The sequence below is a fragment of the Phragmites australis genome, chromosome 17, assembly GCF_958298935.1.
Source record: "Phragmites australis chromosome 17, lpPhrAust1.1, whole genome shotgun sequence".
Lineage (NCBI taxonomy): Eukaryota > Viridiplantae > Streptophyta > Magnoliopsida > Poales > Poaceae > Phragmites > Phragmites australis.
This window is the reverse complement of record NC_084937.1, coordinates 3,664,587-3,684,909: the sequence shown is the minus strand read 5'-3', so window position 1 is coordinate 3,684,909 and position 20,323 is coordinate 3,664,587. Positions and strand designations below refer to the sequence as shown.

The 20,323-nt window shown below is 43.4% G+C and overlaps 1 protein-coding gene across 5 annotated transcripts in view; it reads left to right on the top strand.

Moving 5' to 3' along the window:
• The first annotated feature begins 3,070 nt into the window (after positions 1-3,070).
• LOC133897545 (ABC transporter G family member 1-like) overlaps positions 3,071-20,323 on the top strand; it is a 39,066-nt gene continuing 21,813 nt past the window's right edge. For all 5 annotated transcript variants that reach the window (XM_062338307.1, XM_062338310.1, XM_062338309.1 and 2 more), the window contains exons 1-7: positions 3,071-3,657; positions 17,859-17,938; positions 18,783-19,247; positions 19,330-19,416; positions 19,588-19,716; positions 19,817-20,011; positions 20,107-20,193. In XM_062338307.1, coding sequence (XP_062194291.1) covers positions 3,213-3,657; positions 17,859-17,938; positions 18,783-19,247; positions 19,330-19,416; positions 19,588-19,716; positions 19,817-20,011; positions 20,107-20,193 — 1,488 coding nt within the window. In that variant the 5' untranslated portion in view covers positions 3,071-3,212. The remainder of the gene's footprint in view (positions 3,658-17,858; positions 17,939-18,782; positions 19,248-19,329; positions 19,417-19,587; positions 19,717-19,816; positions 20,012-20,106; positions 20,194-20,323) is intronic.

Sequence of the window (20,323 nt, the reverse complement as noted above, 5' to 3'; positions counted from 1 at the left end):
GCCTCCTACGCATCGTCGCCAGGCTCCAGACGGAATACCTCCGGAGTCAGGCAGCGGCTAAGGGCCCTTCGACAGTACTTGAGAGGTTGGGCCAAACATACTTCAGGCATTCTCAAGAAAGAAAAGCAACAGCTAACCACAATGATAAATGATCTAGATAAAATGGCAGAGAATAATCCTTTAACGCCTAATGAAATGGCATTTAAGCATTACCTAAATGAAAGGTTAGCTCACATGCTAAGAGAAGAAGAGTTCAAATGGTATCAAAGAGCTAAGGTCAAAGAGCTACTAGAGGGAGATAATAATACAAAATTATTTCACCTAGTGGCAATGGTAAAAATAGAAAGACAAGGATTTACAAGTTGGAACATGAGGATGGAACCGTAATTGGAGAGGCCAACCTTAAGTAATATATCAAAAAGTATTACAAATGCCTATTTGGCAAACTTGATATAATAATTTTGTAATGGATGAATCAATAATTAGTGATATCCCTCAAGTGAGTGAAAGCGAAAATAAGATCCTTACCGCCCCGTTCAGAGAGGATGAGGTTAAAAGGGAAATTTTCCAAATGGAGCATAATAAATCTCCAGTCTCGGATAGTTTCCCTATAGAATTTTATCAAGTTTTCTACGAAACGATCAAAGATGATCTCATGGCTATATTAAGGACTTCCACCATGCGAATTTATCTATTTTTAGCCTGAATTTTGTGGTTATTACTCTAATTCCTAAAAAGAGTAATACGCTAAAGATTCAAGAATATCGCCTGATTTGCCTCCTTAATGCCAGCTTTAAAATTTTTGCTCAAGTTGCTACTAATCGGATTAGTACAGTGATCGAAAAAATTATTAGTCCTTCTCAGACTGCCTTTATGCCTGGTCGAAGCATAATGGAAGGAGTTATAATACTCCATGAGACCATACATGAGTTGCATAGGAAAAAAATAAAATGGTGTGATCGTGAAAATTGATTTTGAGAAAGCCTATGATAAGGTTAAATGGCCCTTTCTCCAACAGGCTTTGAGAATAAAAGGTTTTTCAGCACAATAGTGTGACTGGATCCAAAGCTTTGTGGCTGGGGCCATGTAGGAATTAAAGTCTATGATGAAGTTGGACCTGATTTTCAAACACAAAAAGGTTTGAGACAAGGAGAACCCTTATCGTCTATTCTTTTTAATATTATAGAAGATATACTTACAATATTAATTTCAAGAGCAAAAAAGATGGGCATATCACTGGATTGGTTCCACACCTGATTGATGATGGTTTATCTAGTCTGTAATATGCAGATGACACCATCATCTTCATGGATCATAATATCGAGCAAGCAAGAAATATGAAGATCTTGCTATGTGTATTTGAACAACTATCTGGGCTTAAGATTAACTTTCATAAAAGTGAGATCTTTTGCTACAGAGATGCTAAACATTGCAAAGACCAGTACACGCAATTATTTGGATGTGATATTGGTTATTTACCCTTTAGGTATCTTGGCATTCCAATGATTCATAGGAAGCTAAGGAATGGTGATTGGAAGGGGGTCAAAGAAAAGTTTGAAAAGAAACTGAGCAGTTGGATGGTGTAACTATTTGCTGGAGGTCGATTAGTACTTCTAAACTTAGTATTAGGTTGTCTCCCTGTTTTCATGATGTCCTTCTTTGAAATCCCCTAGGGTATGCTTTAAAGACTGGATTATCTTTGGTCTAGGTTTTTTTTTTTTGCAAGGGGACAACCTTAATAAGAAATATCGCCTTGCTCGATGGGACATCATCTGCCAACCGAAAGATCAGGGTGGATTAGGTATTACTAATCTCTCGGTTTTGAACATTTGCCTCCTCAGCAAGTGGCTCTTTAGGTTGCTTAATGAGGATGGGTTTCGGCAACATATGCTCAGGAATAAATACCTACGCGGTATCTATCACTCAAGTAGAAGGCAAACCAAAAGATTCTCATTTCTGGTCTAACCTAATGAAAGTGACACTTGAGTTGCTCAGATGGGGGACTTTCCAGGTTAAGGATGGATGCCATACTAGATTCTGGAATGATATCTGGTTGGGAGTTTGCCCTTTGAGTGAACAGTTTCCATCATTGTATAATGTAGCAAGAAGAAAGAAAACTATAGTGGTGGAAGTTATGCGTTCCTTATCGCTAAACCTCTCTTTTCGTAGACCTATTATTGGGGATAAATTAATTGATTGGCATAATATGGTGTTGAAACTATTACATGTCCAATTATGCAACGGACGGGATACCTTTAAATGGGGGTTGCATGAGAATGGATTATTTTCAGTTCATTCTATGTACAATCAAATGATATCTCTACCTATTTCCACCACAACAAAGGCCCCATGGAAGCTTAAGCTTCCATTCAATATCAAGGTATTCTTGTGGTACTTATGTAGAGGTGTTATTTTGACCAAGGATAATTTGATCAAAAGAAATTGATTTTTTAGCCTCAAATGTTGCTTTTGTAATCAGAACAAAAGCATTCAACATCGTTTTTTGAGTATCATTTTGCTAGATCCATTTGGCATATAATCACTATTGCCACGGAAGTAAAGAAACCTAGAAGCAGAAGTCATATTATTAGAGATTGGCTTAGATCAAGAGTAGCTAATAATAGATCGCTTCTTGTAGGTGTGGCTGCTATCTTTTGGTTTATATGGCTATGCTGTAATGATATTGTTTTTAATAAAAAAAAACTTTTTTTACTATAATGCAGGAAATTTTTAGGGTACATTTTGGTTACACTTCTGGAGGCTACTACAAAAGGAATCAGAAAGGAAGGATATTATGAAGGCTTGTGGCTGTTTGGAGGTGATGACAATGCAAGTCTTCGTCAAGAATAGATGGCCGTATAATTATAGACTATGTTTTTAATGTTTTTCAATCATTACCTTTTGGTTACATAATTCTAAAGCTTTGTAATAATAAACTTAGGCTGTATACACTGAACGTTAAAAAAAGCCGGAACTCATTTCCTTTATTAAAAGGTGATAGATACCTTTAGATGCGAGTAGCACGTGACACGGCGAATGATATATACATATATAGCCAGGTGAAGTTGCAGTGCCGAGGCAGGCACACAATATGACAACATCTAAACAGTAGCACTGCTATTATGTTATACATAGGCTTTATTAGCAGCCAGGAAGCTAGCTAGCTACAAGAAGGACCCAGATCGTGTTGATCGATCGGCATCGGAACGGCCATGGCGAGCTCGCCGTTGCCTCGGTGGGCGCCAACTCCGAGCCCGTCGCGGCTGCTATGGCGTGCTTCAGCAGCCACCACCGGCAGCAGCCACATGCTGTCCCCATTCCGTGCCATACTTGGAGCTTTACGTGGACGTACCCCCACGGCGGACGCACAGCCGCAGGCACCACCACTGGCCGTTGAGGCGGAAGATACCGGGGGTCGCCGTGGCGAAAATTCTGGGTTCGATGGCATTGATCATCGTGACGGCCTCCGGGAGGACCATCGTCATGATGGCGGCGTGTTCATAACGTGGGAGGAGGTGTGGGTGACGGCTGTCAACGGCAAGGGGCAGTCTGCCACCATCCTGCACGGCGTCAGCGGCAGCGCGCGCCCCGGCGAGGTGTTGGCCATCATGGGCCCCTCGGGGTGCGGCAAAACCACGCTGCTCGACACCTTGGCCGGTAATCTCTGTCCATGCATGAATACGCTCCCCTGCTGTCACCGCCCTCATCCATGTCCTCTGCATTCCTCGCCTTTGTCTCCTGACAGACACAGGCAGATCTTAGAAATTTAAAATGAAATCAACAATATTTTAATGTATTGTTTAGCACCGGCACAGAAAACCACCCTTTTTCTCCATTACCTACGCTTGGAAAAAAGATGTAAATCTTCTTCCTCCGCGGGAGCAAACTTTTAAGAAAAGATATCATGTACTGTTGGGTGAGGGAGTACACCACGACTGTCTTATTTTCGATGTGCCTCTTCCAAAGAGGCAAATTTCCTAATTATGAACATGACCTGTTTAAATGTGGAGTGTGGACCATGACCTCATGCTTGTCCAGATCCACATCCGCCTACACTATTATATAAATAGTTTTTAAGACGGATAGTAACTCACCTATAAATACGTTTAGTCATCCTTTTTTTTGTCAAAGTCATATGAAAATAGATGATTTCTATATATGCAAAAGAGTTCACGTGTGAAAACTAATTACTAGAGGCGGGTGCTCAAAGATATTTTGTTATTGTTGGACACAATGGTCACTGTAGGCAAGCACAAAATTTTCAAAGACAACCTGTAAATTGACATCTACAATAATTATAATTCAATTTCAAGCTCGGGTACTGCTAAATGAAAATAGTTCATTGTCTTGTTATATTTTATTGTATTTTTCTTTAATCTATTTAAAAAAAATGTATTTCCTGTTATTCTTTGTTAAAGCTTTCTCTAGAAGTTTTATATAGTGATATAATGTTTTCAAGAGTCTATACATGTAATTAAGTTTTATTTAAGTGAGTGATTGCTAAAAGCTACCCACTAAAATTCTAGCTTATTTCATGAAATACCCTAGAGAATGCAGATTAATTGCAAAGTATACATTATCAGAATAAATAATTTGTAAGGGCACTTTAACAATTATATGGAATTAAGAACATGTGAATATATCCATCAAATAAGCAAAAAATCAGTAAGGTGTTCTGTTAGAGCAAGAGAGATCATTTTGCCCTAGCAAGTATGGTGAGAGTTTCTTCTAAGAAAGGGACTCAAACTTGGAGACGAAGATTAAGAGAAAGGAACACCACAAATGTAGTGATAATAAAAATATGGGCTGGGCTAGGACGAGTATCACATGAAGACTTGTGATTGTGCTCCTCCGTGCTGTGTTGAGCGTGTCTCTTTTTTGACCTTTTTCTTTCAGGTGACCACAACCTCCTATTTATAAGGCAATACGTAGCTTAGTGTACAAGTTATCACGATGTACAAATATCTAGGACCTGACCGAATTACTGAACCTTATCTTGGATAACTACCTTTTACCCTACATAGAAGATAAATATCTACCGTTGTAACTATTTTGGTGCTTGCCCCCTGAGGGGTGAGCCGGTTGCTAATTACACCCTGGTGTCGCTCTGCCGGTGATATCAGGACGACTTGCGTCGTATTGGGGTGTTAGGATAAGCACTACTTGCACCAGTATTTATTAACCGTCACCTCGCATCAGGTTGGCGGCAGAGGTGGTGTCCTTTCTTCCCTGATATTATCTTCGAAGGCCAGTCACACCTTTAGGCCGGAAGGACGCATGGGCACCAGAGGGGCGGCCTAAAGGGGTCCACAGCCTCCAAGAATAAGTCCTCTTGTAGCCTTCAGAGGCCGAAGGCTCTAGGGGTACTTGTTGTAGCTCTGAGTCTTCGAAAGGCCGCGTACGAGCCGGAGAGGGGGCCCAAAGGGATTCGCAGCCTTCGGGGATGGGACCTCTTGCCGATTCCAGAGGCCAAAGGCTCTTGAGGGACCTTTGATAGTGACTGCCAACCATTATCCTCAAGCTGGCCTATTTTCCCCCAACAGTACTCCCTCATTCTCTGGCCTCGATGTTTGGAGGTGTGAGAGGATGTAGAGGAAAAACCAATTCCAGCCTGGGTTTGTAATAGAGTGCCTGAAGGCCATTCTGTGTCCCTGAGGAGTTTTTCGGTGGGAACTGTGGGCGTTGATGGTGAAGCTCAATGTTGGCGGTGCATTAGTGATGGCGCCACACCATGGGGTTATGCTGAGCTCGGAGGTGCTATCGGCGTCGATGTCGGAGTTGAAGATCGAAGACATATCAAGAGACGAGGTATGTTCTAGAGCCTGTTGGAATTGGAGTATGCGGCATCGGGATTCAGGGCCAGAGGGGCGTCAGTGGAGGTGATGCGCTCCGGGGTCCGTGCCGAGGTCAATTTAGATTCTTTGGACTTTTTTGGTGATAGGTCTTCTCGCCATTTGAGTTTGTCAAAGTGGGGGTTACGTGTGGGATCGGAGAATCCCCACTTCTACCAGTTTTGAGGATGGTAGGATGGGATGTGTCACTAATGCATTTTTGACTGGATAATGCGTGGGTTCATCTAGGGTCTTGCACCCACGCCCCTGGTAGGTGCCAAAAGGAGTATAGGTCATTAATGTGATGGGACATTCGTGTAAGAAAATGAGGCGTTACTGTGGGATGTTGCCATGTGTTGGTGGAATGACCAGGATATGGCCATGGGCCCCAAGAGATTAATGAGGGATGCCATAGAGCGACGTTGAGTTGGTTCTGCTTCACTTCCTAGGCATACATGGCCGCTCAGTCCGGGTATAAAGCAGGGGTCATCCAGCTGGATCTATCACCGCCCCACGAGTGAGCACTTAACATTACTTTGATTATGGCATCGTCTTCCTCCCCATCCTCTTCAGAAACATTGATGATCCCAACTGCTTCTTCTGGGGCTGGGCTATTTCAGCCACCGGTGGTGGCGCCGGTGGCCGTCCGGCTTCCTTCCATGCGGGGTGGACAGCTGCCTATTGCCCCAGCCCAACCCCCGGTTCAGGAGACCATGTCTGTTGAGATCAATGATATTTCCAACGATGATGTAGAGATCCACTGGGATCTCCTATGGAGGGAGAGTGACGAGGTGGAGCGGACTTCGGCAGCGAAGGCTGGGAAGAAGCGGGAGGATGACCCAACGGTGGCTCCTTCGGCTTCTTCCTCATCTTCTGACAGCTCGAGGGTTAGCTACTGCGTCGGCTTCCATGACGGTAGGTCACGGATGAGGTGTATATACCACTCCATGCGCGGCCCCTACCGGGATTCATAGGAGGCGAAGGTGGCCTTTGGGGGTGCTTCATGGACATCCCTATTCTGTTGTTCGACTATGGCCCTACCGCGGATCATAGTTGTCTTTTGCCACCTTGTACTCTTTCTCCCCCTAGTTTGCTCTCTCGGGGTTTGCCTCCTCTGCAGCGGCCTTTGTACTGTTTGCTTCTTTCTACGCGTCCTTTGGATGCATGATTTGTTTAATAATTTAATTTGGACCTTTTGGGGGCGATTGTATCTCTTTTTCGGCTGAAGTGTAAGGGGATCCTTCGAGCAGGGGACCGCATGTCTGTGTGCCTTCATGCCTTCGAGTCGTGCTTCTTCGTCCCCTTTGTAGGCGATGACTAGTTTTTTGGACGACTGACGTGTTGAGCCTTCGCATGGATCATTGTCAGTTTCATTCCTTCTAGGGGAGAGGTGGTCACGGGAACCTGGTAGTGGTAGATACGCAGGGTAACTAAGGAGGGCCGGGTGAAGCGGTGGCAACCTCGTTGTTTTTGGTTATCGCGTACTCCTCAGGCTCGACGCTGATAGGGCCTTCTTCCAACTTTTCTCCAGATTTTTGACCCAGCGAAGCCCATCTCGAACCTTTGGAGATAAGGTCCAGAGGTGGTCTTCGACCCTTCAAGTACTGAGCCACTGTGTGGCTCTGAAGGTAATCCACCCGGAGCTTGGCGATGGCATGTTAGAGGCGAAGCCGAAGGCCAGACAGGAGAGGTGGTCCTTGACCCCCTCGGCCCTTAGCCGCTGCTTGGCTCAGAGGTACTCTGCCCGGAGCCTAGCGATAGTGTGTCAGAGGTGAAGCCAAAGGCCAGACGAGAGAGGTGGTTCTCGACTCCCTCGGCCCTTAGCTGCTGCTCGGCTCCAGAGGTAATCCCCCCGAAGCTTGGCGACTGCGTGTTAGAGGTGAAGCCAAAGGCCAAACGGTAGAGGTGGTCCTCGACCCTCTCGGCCCTTAGCCGGTGCCCAGCTCTAGAGGTAATCCGCTCGGAGTCTGGCGATGGTGTGTCAGAGGCAAAGTAGAAGGACGGACGAGAGAGGTGGTCCTCGACCCCCTCGGCCCTTAGCCATTGCCCATCTCCAGAGGTAATCCACCCGGAGCCTAGCGACGGTGTGTTCGTGGCGAAGTCGAAGGCCAGATGGGACAGGTGGCCCTCGACCCCTTCGAGTCCTTAGGCGCTGCCCGGCTTCAGAGGTAATCCGCCCAGAGGCTGGTGACAGAGTGTCAGATGTGAAGCCAAAGGCGAGACAAGAGAGGTGGTCCTCGATCCCCTCGGCCCTTAGCTGCTGCCTAGCTTTGGAGGTAATCCACCCAGAGCCTGGTGATGGCGTGTCAGAGGTGAAGCTGAATGCCATACGGGAGAGGTGGTCCTACACCCCCTCGGCCCTTAGCCGCTACTCGGCTTCAGAGGTAATACGTCCGAAGCCTAGTGATGATGTGTCAGAGGCAAAATCGAAGGCCAGATAGGAGAGGTGGTCCTCGACCCCCTCGACCCTTAGCCGCTACCCAGCTTCGGAGGTAATCAGCTGGGGATACCATACTGTTTCCCGTGCCACGCATAGTGGGCTTTTACTTATTGTTAGCATGATCTTCATAAAGGACATATGAACCGCATCTTTAGATGAGACTGCATGGTAGTGACTTTACCTGTTACCATATGTGTCTGAGTCATGCGAGCCATACCTCTTCTTGCGGGGAGGGGGATTCATACCCCTTTGGTTTGTTGGCTGCGCCTGTTAGGGCTAGTGGGCTTCGCATCCCACCGGCACGGAGGCGCTTTCCTTCAAGATGCTAGGGGATTTTGTCCAATAGGTTTTTTGGAACCTCTCCATCTGGCGGAGGATTTGCAAGACTATTTGGTGAAGGTTTTTGTAAGAAGCTCCGCCTCACGGAGGTTTTCAGAATTCTCTTCATTTTTGTTGGAGCTTTTGCAAGACTCTGCATCTTTCGAAGGTTTTTGGAGTCTCTCTGTTTTGGCGGAGGTTTCACAAGACTGGTTGGCAGAGGTTTTTGTAAGACACTCCACCTCGCGGAGGTTTTCAGAAGTCTGTCCATTTTTGCCGGAGCTTTTGCAAGACTCTCCATGTTGCAGAGGTTTTGGGAGTCTCTCCATTTTTGCCGGAGCTTTTGCAAGACTCTCCGTCTTGCGGAGGTTTCTGGAAGTCTCTCCGTTTTTGTTGGAGGTTTTGTAAGACTCTCCGTTTTTGTCAGAGGTTTGGTAGGACTTTCCATTTTTGCCGGAAGTTTTGTAAAGGGCTCTCCGTTTTATGCCGGAGGTTTTGTAGGACTCTCCATTTTTAACGAAGGTTTTCTATCCTTTTGTAAGACTCTCTATTTTTGTCGGAGGTATTGTTGGACTCCATTTTTGCTGGATTTTTTGTATCATTTTGTAAGACTCTCCGTTTTTACTGGAGGTTTTGTATCCCCTTAGGCATGTATTAACGCCGAAGGCTCTACACACTATCGGGGCTAGGTAATACCTTCCAGGAAACCTATGCAGTCTTGCCTTCAAGGTGACCTAGGCATGCTATACCTGCGGTGTGTAGGCTCGTCGTGCTCCCAAGGAAATGCCCCGGGTGCACCGCAACACTTTCCACCAAGGGTGTGCCCTGGCGCGTGCATTTATACAACCGAAGTTATGAAATACCTTCCATGAAACCTAGGCTTGATGCCCTCGCGGTGACCTAGGCATACTGTGCTCGTGGTATATAAGCATGTTGTGCAATGAGGATTCCTTGTGACAGCATTCCTTAGAGCACCACACTCTCACATCAAGGTAATCCCTTGATATACGGCGTCCACATTACAGAGGCTGTGCAATGCCTTCCATGACACCCTGGCATAATCTGCTCTCTAGGTGACCTAGGCATGCTGTGCTGCTGCAGGTGTGTGGGGCTCCACTACCTACCAGGGCAAACCCTACCCTCCGGGAAACCTTTTCAGGTGACTTTAGGTTTAGGTAAGCAATTCCTACAGGTGCGTGGGCATGTCACGCCTCCCGAAGAAATCCATCAGGGGCGCCATAACTACATTACCAAGGAAGTCCCTTAATAACCGGAATCTACACACTATCGAGGCTATGCAACTTCTTCCAGGAAACCTAGGCTTGATGCCTTCGCAGTGACCTAGGCTTGCTGTGCCCACAGTGTGCAGGCATATCGTGCATCGAGGATTCCTTGCGACAGCAATCCTCAAAGCATCACTTCACCGCCCCCCGGGGACATCCCCCGGGGCGTGGCTTCAACACTGCTGAGGCCACGCCCTGGTCGTTGGTGTTGTGGTCACGCCCTGGTCCATGCAGGATACACCCGTATGCCTCCGGTGGTACCGGAGCTTGTGGTCGATGTTGAGGTCGCTGCCGGGGCCGCGTGCCCCAGAGCTTGTGGTTTCCCTAGGGCCTCCTTTTCATTGGGGAGACCATCGGGGTCGTTTGGCGAATTGATTTTCGGAGCCGAAGTGGCTCCGACTATGCCTCCCCGGACGGATGGACTTGGGGTTCCCCTCATGCGGTTGGCGTCTCGAGGGCTGCATCGGAGGTGTAGGCGGGTTCTGTGGACTCCGAAGCACTACGCCTCTTTAGAACCTTCCTTTTCTTGGGGGGGGGGGGGAGGCGAGGAGGACACTGGGTGTACAGATTCTCTGAAGGTGTTGACTCACCTGGGGCGTCCCTGGTGTTGTCGAAGGAGATACCCTGGGACCAAGTTCAGGTGAGAACATTCCGGGGTTCGATCGCCAGAACCACTAGAAGGCGCCCTGCTTGGCTGCAACCTCGGCCGTGACCTCTTCCAGTGCAGCGAGATCTTTGCCATGTAGAGGCTGGAAGGCCTCTGTGCCGTGTGGAGTTTCCGTACCGACCAAAGGTTTTGGGTCGGTCAAGGCCGGAGACAGCCACGCATTTGGTTGCATGGTTGTAACGGTGGATATGGCGGCTAGCGCATTGGTGGTTTTTTTGGTGAATTTCTACCTCTCTTAGCACTTCTGTGTTCGTGTCCCCACGGACGATGCGCTGTTAATGCAAGAGATCGTCTTGCCCCAACAAGTACAGCGAGAGTTTCTTATAAGGAGGGGACTCAAACTTGGAGACGAAATTTGATTGGAAGGAACACCATAAATATATTGATAGTAAAAATATGGGCAAGGCTAGGACAAGTATCACAAGACGACTTGTGATTGCACTCCTCCGTGCTGTGTTGAGCGTGTCTCTTTTTTGATCTCTTTCTTCCAAGTGACCACGACCCCCTATTTATAAAGTAGTACGTAGCTTAGTGTACAAGTTATCATGATATACAAATATCTAGGACCTGGCTGAATTACTGGGCTTTGTCCTAAATAACTACCTTTTACCCTACACAGAAGATAAATATCTACCGTGGTAACTATTTTGGTGTTTGCCCCGTGACGGGTGAGCCGGTTGCCAATTACGGCCCAGTGCCGCTCTACCGGGGGTGTCAGGACGACTTGCGTCGTGTTGGGGTATTTATCGTCCATAACCTTGCATCAGGTCGGTGGTAGAGGGGGTGTCATTTCTTCCCTAATATTATCTTTGGAGCCGGTCGTGCCTTTAGGCTTCAGAATACCGCATAGGCACTGGAGGGGCAGCCCAAAGGGGTCCGTAGCCTCCGGGAATAAGGTCTCCTGTTGAGTCTTCGGAAGGCTATGTACAAGCCGGAGAGGTGGCCCGAAAAGATTCGCAGCCTCCGAGAATGGGGCCTCCTGCCGAGTCCGAAGGCCGAAGGCTCTAAAGGGATCTTTGATAGCAAGCGTCAACTATTATGCTCAGACTGATCTATTTTCTGTAATATATTTCTTTTGTAATTATTTTATCATGAACCTCTCCATTTTATATCTGACTAGAAAAGGGCCCATGTGGTGCAACAGATCTCAAACAGACGGTTATTACGTACATGTCCTAAACGCCACCCATTGAGCTTTTAATCGTACACAAGAAGTTATATTTAAATTTACAAATTCATATCACAAGCAATATATCGAAATTATTAGAATAAGTCACGTGAATATAACTTCTTTAGATCACAGTCACAGGAATGTACTGTATACAAGATCCGTACAAGGTCCCGCTCAATGATATGTGTATGCACACAACTGGATTCAAAAAAATCAAAGTGATGGCGGCAGAACCTACCACCAGCATCACCATTAACTCCATATTTTATAATAGTATAAAGAAAAGTTACACAGGCAAACATATAGGTGTTTCAGTACAATCTGAAAATGTTAGGATAAAACAGGATCGAAAATTGTGCGTCCGATGCTCTAAAGTCAACGGTGCTGTTTTCTGTAATTTATTTTGGGAAAAGCATTATATAGTTTCTACGTAAAGGTTTAGACACTTGTTATTGGTACCTAACAATATTTTTTGAGGCACAGAAAAAAATAATCAAGACACGTGCTAGCCTATTTTTGCGAAGGCTAAAAAATTGAGCTAAGCTCTTCAGTTATGCTTTACAATTGTTTGATACTGATTTAATTCTGTACATCCCAATTTAAAATGAGTTACGAACAATTACATGTGATTTAGATCGATATAGCCTTCTTTTTAGTGGTTACAGTTTCCACAGTAAATATTCGAATCCTTGGTTCAGCCAGTTTCCAACAAATTTGCAAGATCAACTTTGGTCCTTACATGAGCAAACGTTTTTTTGTGAAAAAATATATAAAATTGTCCCTAATATATAGCTCAAATGTTATTTTTCAGCAGTTACTCTATTATTGACTACATTTAGTACAACAATTAGTTATATAAAATTATCTATAATCTGTAGCCAGAATGTTATTTTTCAGTACTTACTCTATATTATGGACTACATTTAAGTACAACAATTAGTCTCAAGATCCTTTTAATCTATATTATTATATTATTGTAGGACCGAAAATGGTAACTACATGGGGCGAATAGGCGCCTCAACCAATTCCTTCCAAAACAGATGGTCTTTTCTTATTTTCTCACACAACGTACATCAAAACCAAGAGCAGAAGCAACATAAAGGAGAGAAATAAGTCATAAAAATCTACAAGGAAAATACGGCTCTCATGGATGAAATTGAACCCTAAGTTTTAGAGAACATCATTCGAAGAGTCATAGCTACAAAACTCGCAAGTTGAAACGGGAAGCAATTAGATCTAGGCACCGAGTGAAGAAACTCTTCAAGCTGATGATTTAGAGGCAAGAGAATTAAAGACCAATTTTGAATGTGAATTTTATACCTGTAGCAACATGAAGAACCACTTGAATAAGGTGAAAATTTTTAGCTCTCAAACCAAAATGAAAATCGCAATGAAAGCTGAAAACTTCGCAACGAAACAAAAAAGTCAATAGAGAAAAACTAGAAGGAGATAAACACAAGCATAAGAGGCAACATGAACTTCATTACTTGCAAAAGACAACCTTATTCGATAGATTACAATGTATTTTACTCACAAAAATCTCTCACCTACACATAGACTAAGCTATCCTCTCACTCTCCTCTGAAACCCTAGCATAAGGCTCTCAATGGCTGGCTCAAATGGCTCAACCTGCCCTCCTCCTCTATTTATACCATAGGTTTCTTCATCTCTAAGTTTTCTAGATTGTTCCCAAAATGCACATCTCTTCTAATACACTTGCATTTACCACCGAGGATATTTTTGTCATCTTTTTCTCATCCATCGGATGACTGTACCGCCTTCATAACTTAACTTTCCACGGTCTTAAGGCCAAACCGCAAAACAACCTTTCACGCTTCTCAAAGCACGACTCAACACCTCTTGCTTACACCTAAAGCAAGAGATCCAATGTCGACGCGTGTACTCCGTCTTACGATCTTGACTGCCGGTAAGTCCCTCCCTTTTTCTTTCCCTTGAGCCGTCTTGTCACTTGCACTGGCATCTCTTTCGCTTGATTTTATTAACATACCGTATTTATTTGCCTTCTCACGGTTTGCTTGATCTCCACATGTATAGCTAGGATCACCCTTGACTCCGTCTAGCCTCCTTGATCGTCCAGCACCAAGCACCCCGCTTAGCCCCGATCATCTTGTCGTCAATCGCCAAGTTGCATCCATCTCCTACGCATCATAATACTCCAACTCCATTATATTAGTCAAAACTAAAATCGTCAGTTGAAAGCACATCACAGAAAAATCGTGAACACCAGATGATTTGGCATGAAATCTTCCTCAGCACCGGACTATCAAGCGTGTTCATTTCACTAGACGCCAAACCATCTGGTGAGGCAAACTTTTTTAGACTCAGAGACAAAAATACCAACTCCATTTTCTCTATACCTTTGGTTAGTCATGATCATAGTTGCAATACATATACATACTCAAGCAATCCCAAAAATCATCGATGCAAGTGAACAACATTATCAATCACTCATCACATATAAACTAAGGCACATTTCAACTTGGTTTCTCAATCTTTCCCTTGATGAGCGCATTGACTCTCAAAGCACAAAGATTTTTTGTTTGAAGAAATTCAATAAGAGAAGCTCATCCAAGTGACCAAAAATTAAAAGAAATAGCAACAAGGATCACTTGGCATAAGAAAGATCGAAAAAGCCTAAAGAGAAGCAAAGGCAAGCAAAAAAACAACCAAAGCTCAATAAAGGCTCAAATGCACAAGAACAAATGCTCCTCCTTGATTTAAGCATAATTTCTCGTTTCATTATGCAAAATTGTTCTTTGTGGCTTGGTGCATATTTTCTCCCCAAAAACTTAGTGCATATATTCTCCCTCTTTGGAAATGCAAACATTAAGGACAAAAATATCATGCAATGCATGAATATGTAAACCTAATGAGTTTTCACAAGTGTACCACAAAGCTTTTCTGAAAGCTAGAAACATCAAAGGGCTATGGAGAGTAGAATGAGGAGCTCACAATTGCACAAAGGCTCAAAAAGATACAGTGTCACAAGAGCATGAAGCCATATAAGCGAGTCCTCAAGAATTGTTGGTGCATTTAAGTTCATATAGCCGAATCATGGTAAAAGTCACTACCACATAAGCATCCACTCGTGCTGAGGCAATACAAGCAGTAAGAATTAGCACACTTTAATCTCGAAATAGGCAAACAAGCATTTATGATAGTAGGTTTTGCAAATGCTCACATATGAAACTAAGATTTAGTTAGATCAAGTGATCAAAAAGATTGAACATTTAGGCACAATTCTTTGTAATTCATTTTATCTTCAAGGTGCCTCTTATCCAAGCGAAGTGTCGCACGATTGGGTACGACAAACACCTCAAGGCTTCAAGACAACCGTATTAGATCACATTTTAGCATAAGAAACTTGATTGTTCAAGATTATTCAAATGGCACAAATTATCAAGTTTTTTTATAAGATTAAGTCAAGTAGTGTCTTTGCAACACAAGAAACACATGTTCCTACAAGGTTCTATCATGAGCTAAACATTTGACAAAGACAGAAATATAGTGCAATATTCCCCAATTCAGTATCTTGAACCAATAAACTTAGATCAAGATATTTACCAAACTAGCCTTAACACAAGTATTGACTAAGCTAAAGCAATGACGGACAGGGTGATCAATAATATAGCATTTCATAGTCTACATGATTCATAAAATTGCCAAATGTAATCTCTAGGAAAGCTAGATTGCTTGAAATGTTTCATGTAAAAGCATCAAGAAGAGCCTAAGATTAAAGATTGCTGTGCACAACTACTCAACTTAGTCCAAATTCAAGATTAGCAATTGAAAATGCTAAAGACATAATCAAAGCTCAACGACTATGATTATCTTAAAAGATGAGATGCAATGCAATTGCAACAACAGTAAGATAGAGTATGTACAAAGGTAACTCCCTCTCACACAATGCCATAGGGATGACACACTCCATGCTCTCCCCTCAAAAAAGCAAACTTGGATGCATCTAGAGGTTTGGTGAAGATGTCGGCAAGCTGATGTTGGGTGTATATGTATCTCAAGTCAATATCTCCCATCTCATTATGATCTCGCAAAAAGTGAAATCGCACATCTATGTGTTTGGTTCTAGAGTGTTGGAGTGGGTTATTGGCTAAGCTTATGGCACTGCTGTTGTCACACAAAAATAGCACACTCTTGAAGTCTGACCTAAAATCTCTCAAAGTAGCAACCATCCACCAAATCTGAGAGCAATATCTAGCGACATCAATATATTCAGCTTCAACAATTGACTAGGCAACACTAGACTGCTTGTGAGAAGACCAACAAACAAGAGATGTACCCAAGAAATAACAAGTACCGAAGGTACTCTTCCTATCAATTCTACAACCAGCAAAGTCGACATCTAAAATACCTCAAAGGGAAAGGAAAGAAGATGCAGAAAACCAAATACCATACACAAGGGTGTGTTTGAGATACCTCAAGATGTGCTTCACCACTTGGCGGTAATAGGTCCTTGGTGATTCTTGGAAGCGAGCACATAAACAAACGGCGAAGTAGATGTCAGGTCTTATCTCCGTTAAATACAGGAGGGAGTCAATCATGCTCCTGTACTACTGCTCATCTACCGCCTCACCATCTTCATCTGGATCATGTACAGTCGAGGTAGTCATCGATGTCACCAAGGGCTTCATATCGCTAATGTCGAACTTCTTCAGTAGATCCTTGGTATACTTCGTCTGGTGGACGACCTTGCTTGCATTGCATGATTTGAAGTCCAAGAAAAAAGTTGAGCTCGCCCATCATTGACATCTCGAATTCCCTGCACTTAGTTTCTGCAATCTTGGCAACAAGTGTATGAGAAGAGCCACCAAAATTGATATCATGCTATGCCTAAGGGTGAACAATATTTTATCAACCGACCCTATCACATACCCATGCTCTAAGAGGAAGGACTTAAGCCTATCATACCAAGCACTAGGCGCCTGCTTAAGCCCATACAAAGCCTTGTAAAGCTTGCATACTTGATGTGGGTATTTGGAGTGCTCAAAACTAGGGGTTATTTGACATAGACATCTTCCTCTATGAACCCATTTAGAAAAGCACTCCTGACATCCATTTGGTACAACTTAAAACCCTGGGATGCTGCAAACACAAGAAGGATCCTAATGGCTTCTAATCTAGTTACTGGTGCAAATGCCTCTCCAAAGTCTATCCCCTCTATTTGAGTGAAACCCTGGGCCACATGTCGTAGCTTTGTTTCTAACTACAGACCCATCTTTCCCCTGTTTGTTCTTAAAGATATATTTTGTGCCAATAGTATGAATATTAGAGGGTGGTTCTACAACGACCCAAACATGGTTTCTCTCAAAGTTTTCTAGTTCTTCATACATGGTGTTGACCCAATTTGAATCAGAAAGAGCGTGTGCAACATCATGTGGCTCAAAAGAAGCAACAAATGCAGAATCAGTGAGATGAGCATGTTGAGCAGATTTGGACCTCGTTACATGCATATCTGAATTACATATTTGGCATCTGTTATAGCTAGTGGATTGTGGGGGGTAGCGGAGGTTGTACGTATGCTTGACAGGAGGGCATGACCAATCTTGCTGTCACCTCCCCATCGTGGTATTGTTGGAGGAAGAAGCAAGTCGATACGGAGAGAATGTTTGGTTGGGGGAGAGTGGGGAGAATAGGAGGGAGAATTGGACTCTTAATTGATTGCTTTATTATAAAGATCACCTCTCCTTATATAGATAGTATTTTATAATCAGAAACTGAATCTAAATCTTACGTTACTAACTTAACTCCTGTTGAATTGGAAATTAACACAATATGATCTTTAACCAAATCAAATCTATTACCTACCAAACTTATTCTTTAATTAAAAGGGAAACTTATCTCCTAGGCCTGATTAGCTTCTGCTGCTACCGCCGCCCCCTTCTATTGCGGTGGTTGTAGTAATTGCCTCACATAACAACATCAGGAAAAAAAAATTGAAACAGAGTGTCTTCTACTTGCAAGCAGCAAGTATTCTACTGATTAATTCATTCTAACATCACTGCAGTTCAATTACAACATTTGGAACTTTAATATAGAGATGTATTATACACAAACTCTGTATTATGAGGGATATCTACTACAGTAATCTGAGCTGTCCTGAGATACGCAGGGAGACTAGACACAAACCTGAGAAGTAAAGGAGAGATTCTAATCAACAGCCGGAGACAGAAGCTCGCCTTTGGAGCCTCGGTACGATTTCTCAATTTCAGCATGGAAATATGGAAAGTTTGACAACAAATTTCCATGAAGTTTCCGACATTATTGTAATGATTAAACCGAATTCCTCACTTCTAGGATGCTTTAGTTGACAAGTGTTATGTGCATTTAAGTAAGAATATTTTTTGTTAAAAATTTGGATCCCTAAATTTGACTACAATATTTTCATACAACAATTGCGACATTCCATATAAAAAGGTACAACAAGTGTTTGTGGATTATCTTGGTTCTCTTTCATATACTATAAATGACAGTTTGTTATACCACAATAAGATTGTTGTGAGGATCTAAAAGAGGTAATACGTCTAGTAACTTAGAAAAGAGTAGAAGTAACTTCTTTCTTCAATTTGCACAAACTTGGGCCAATATGACTGGTCCCTTGAGAGAAACCACAATGATATATTTTGGACAGGCACATGGCCCTTAGAAACAACTTGGACTATTGGTTTTATTGTAATATGTTAAGCCCCAAATAAAGTACCGACTTTCTGGCCAGTTGGCTGCCGATGATGTGTTTTTTTTTGTTAATTTACACTCTCATATGTGTATATATTATATTTAGATAACCCCCACAAGTCACCTCACAGCTCTTTTTCTACTATTTATTGAGTTTAAGGAACAGTGCTATATGGGACCAAATTAGCCACAAATTGCGCATTAGTCTAAGATACAACTACAGATTGTACATTGATATGGTGTGCAACCACCAATTACATGAGATTTGAGCTCCAAAATGGATAGGTTTTTAACCTAAATTATGGCCTGCGCCTTATTTTCAAGTGGAAGACGTAATAATATACAGCAAGTAACGATTCAGGCGTACGTGACCCAAGAGAACGTGCTGATGGCCACCCTGACGGTGCGAGAGGCCATCTACTACTCGGCACAGATCCAGCTACCAGACACCATGACGGTGGCCGAGAAGCTCGCCCGCGCCAACGAAACAATCCAGGAGATGGGGCTCACGAGCTCGATGGACACACGCATCGGCGGGCGTGCTACCAAGGGCATCAGCGGTGGGCAGCGGAAGCGGCTGAGCATCTGCCTCGAGATCCTCACTCGTCCGCGGCTGCTTTTCTTGGACGAGCCCACAAGTGGCGTCGACAGCGCCGCCTCGTTCCACGTGATGAGCCGCATTGCTGGCCTTGCCGCTAGGGAGGGCATGACCATCGTCGCCGTCGTGCACCAGCCATGCAGCGAGGTGTTCGAACTCTTCCATGCCCTCTGCTTGCTCGCCTCCGGGAAGACCATCTTCTTTGGCCCGGCCGCAAATGCTGCAGAGGTAATTGGTATCTTTCTTTCTTTTCTATGACGAGATGAATCGGTCCTTCTCTTTTGCTAAGTTTCATGTAATACTGTTGCAGTTCTTCACATCAAATGGCTACCCTTGCCCACCAATAAGGAATCCTTCTGATAATTTCTTGAGGACAATCAACAGAGATTTCGACATGGTAAGTAAAATTTATAAAATCGTCTACATATACCAATTAACTAATTATATAGACACATATAAGTTAGTATATGCTATATCATGCTTGTATATCTAGATTTTTTCTACTATATCGTGCAAGATAGAGAGATCATTTCAATTACAATTCATGCAAACATCCTTTTAACTACAGGAAAGTGGAGAAAGATCTGGATCCAAGCCATCTGTTGCAGATGAAGCCATACAAGTTTTGGTGAACTCCTACAAATCCTCCCAAACTTCAGAAATAGCAAAAAGGGAAATAAACGACATAAATGAAACGGTTGGTATATCTGAACTCTATAATTGTGCCGGTGTTTGTGTGATTGTTCCATGGATTTGCTATTTGCTTGAGATGAGATATGATATTGTTTGGCCTTCAGACCCATGGCGGAGCGATGATAAGAAGAAACCAGGCTAGTTTCCAAACTAAAGCGATTGTACTCACCAGAAGATCGTTTGTGAACATGTATAGAGACCTCGGGTACTACTGGTTGCGATTTGGCATCTATACTGCCATTAGCCTAAGCCTTGGTACCATATTTTATGACTTCGGCTATGGATATGATTCTATTCGCGTAAGTCAATTAGATCTCACTTGTGTCTTAAATTTGTCATATATACACGAGGCTATTTGTGAAAGTAATTACTATTATTGCTCCTATTGTTTCAGTCTAGATCATCAATGCTAATGTTCATCGCTGCCCTTCTAACCTTAATGGCAATTGGAGGCTTCCCTTCCTTTGTGGAGGACATGAAGGTATCAACCTTTTATGTTCCATTATTTATATATAGTACCAATTTAGAGTAAAAAGCAATTGGGCAAATAATTATGATTAACTAAATTCTATTATACGAAAAACAGGAAAAGGTGTAACATATAGAAACTT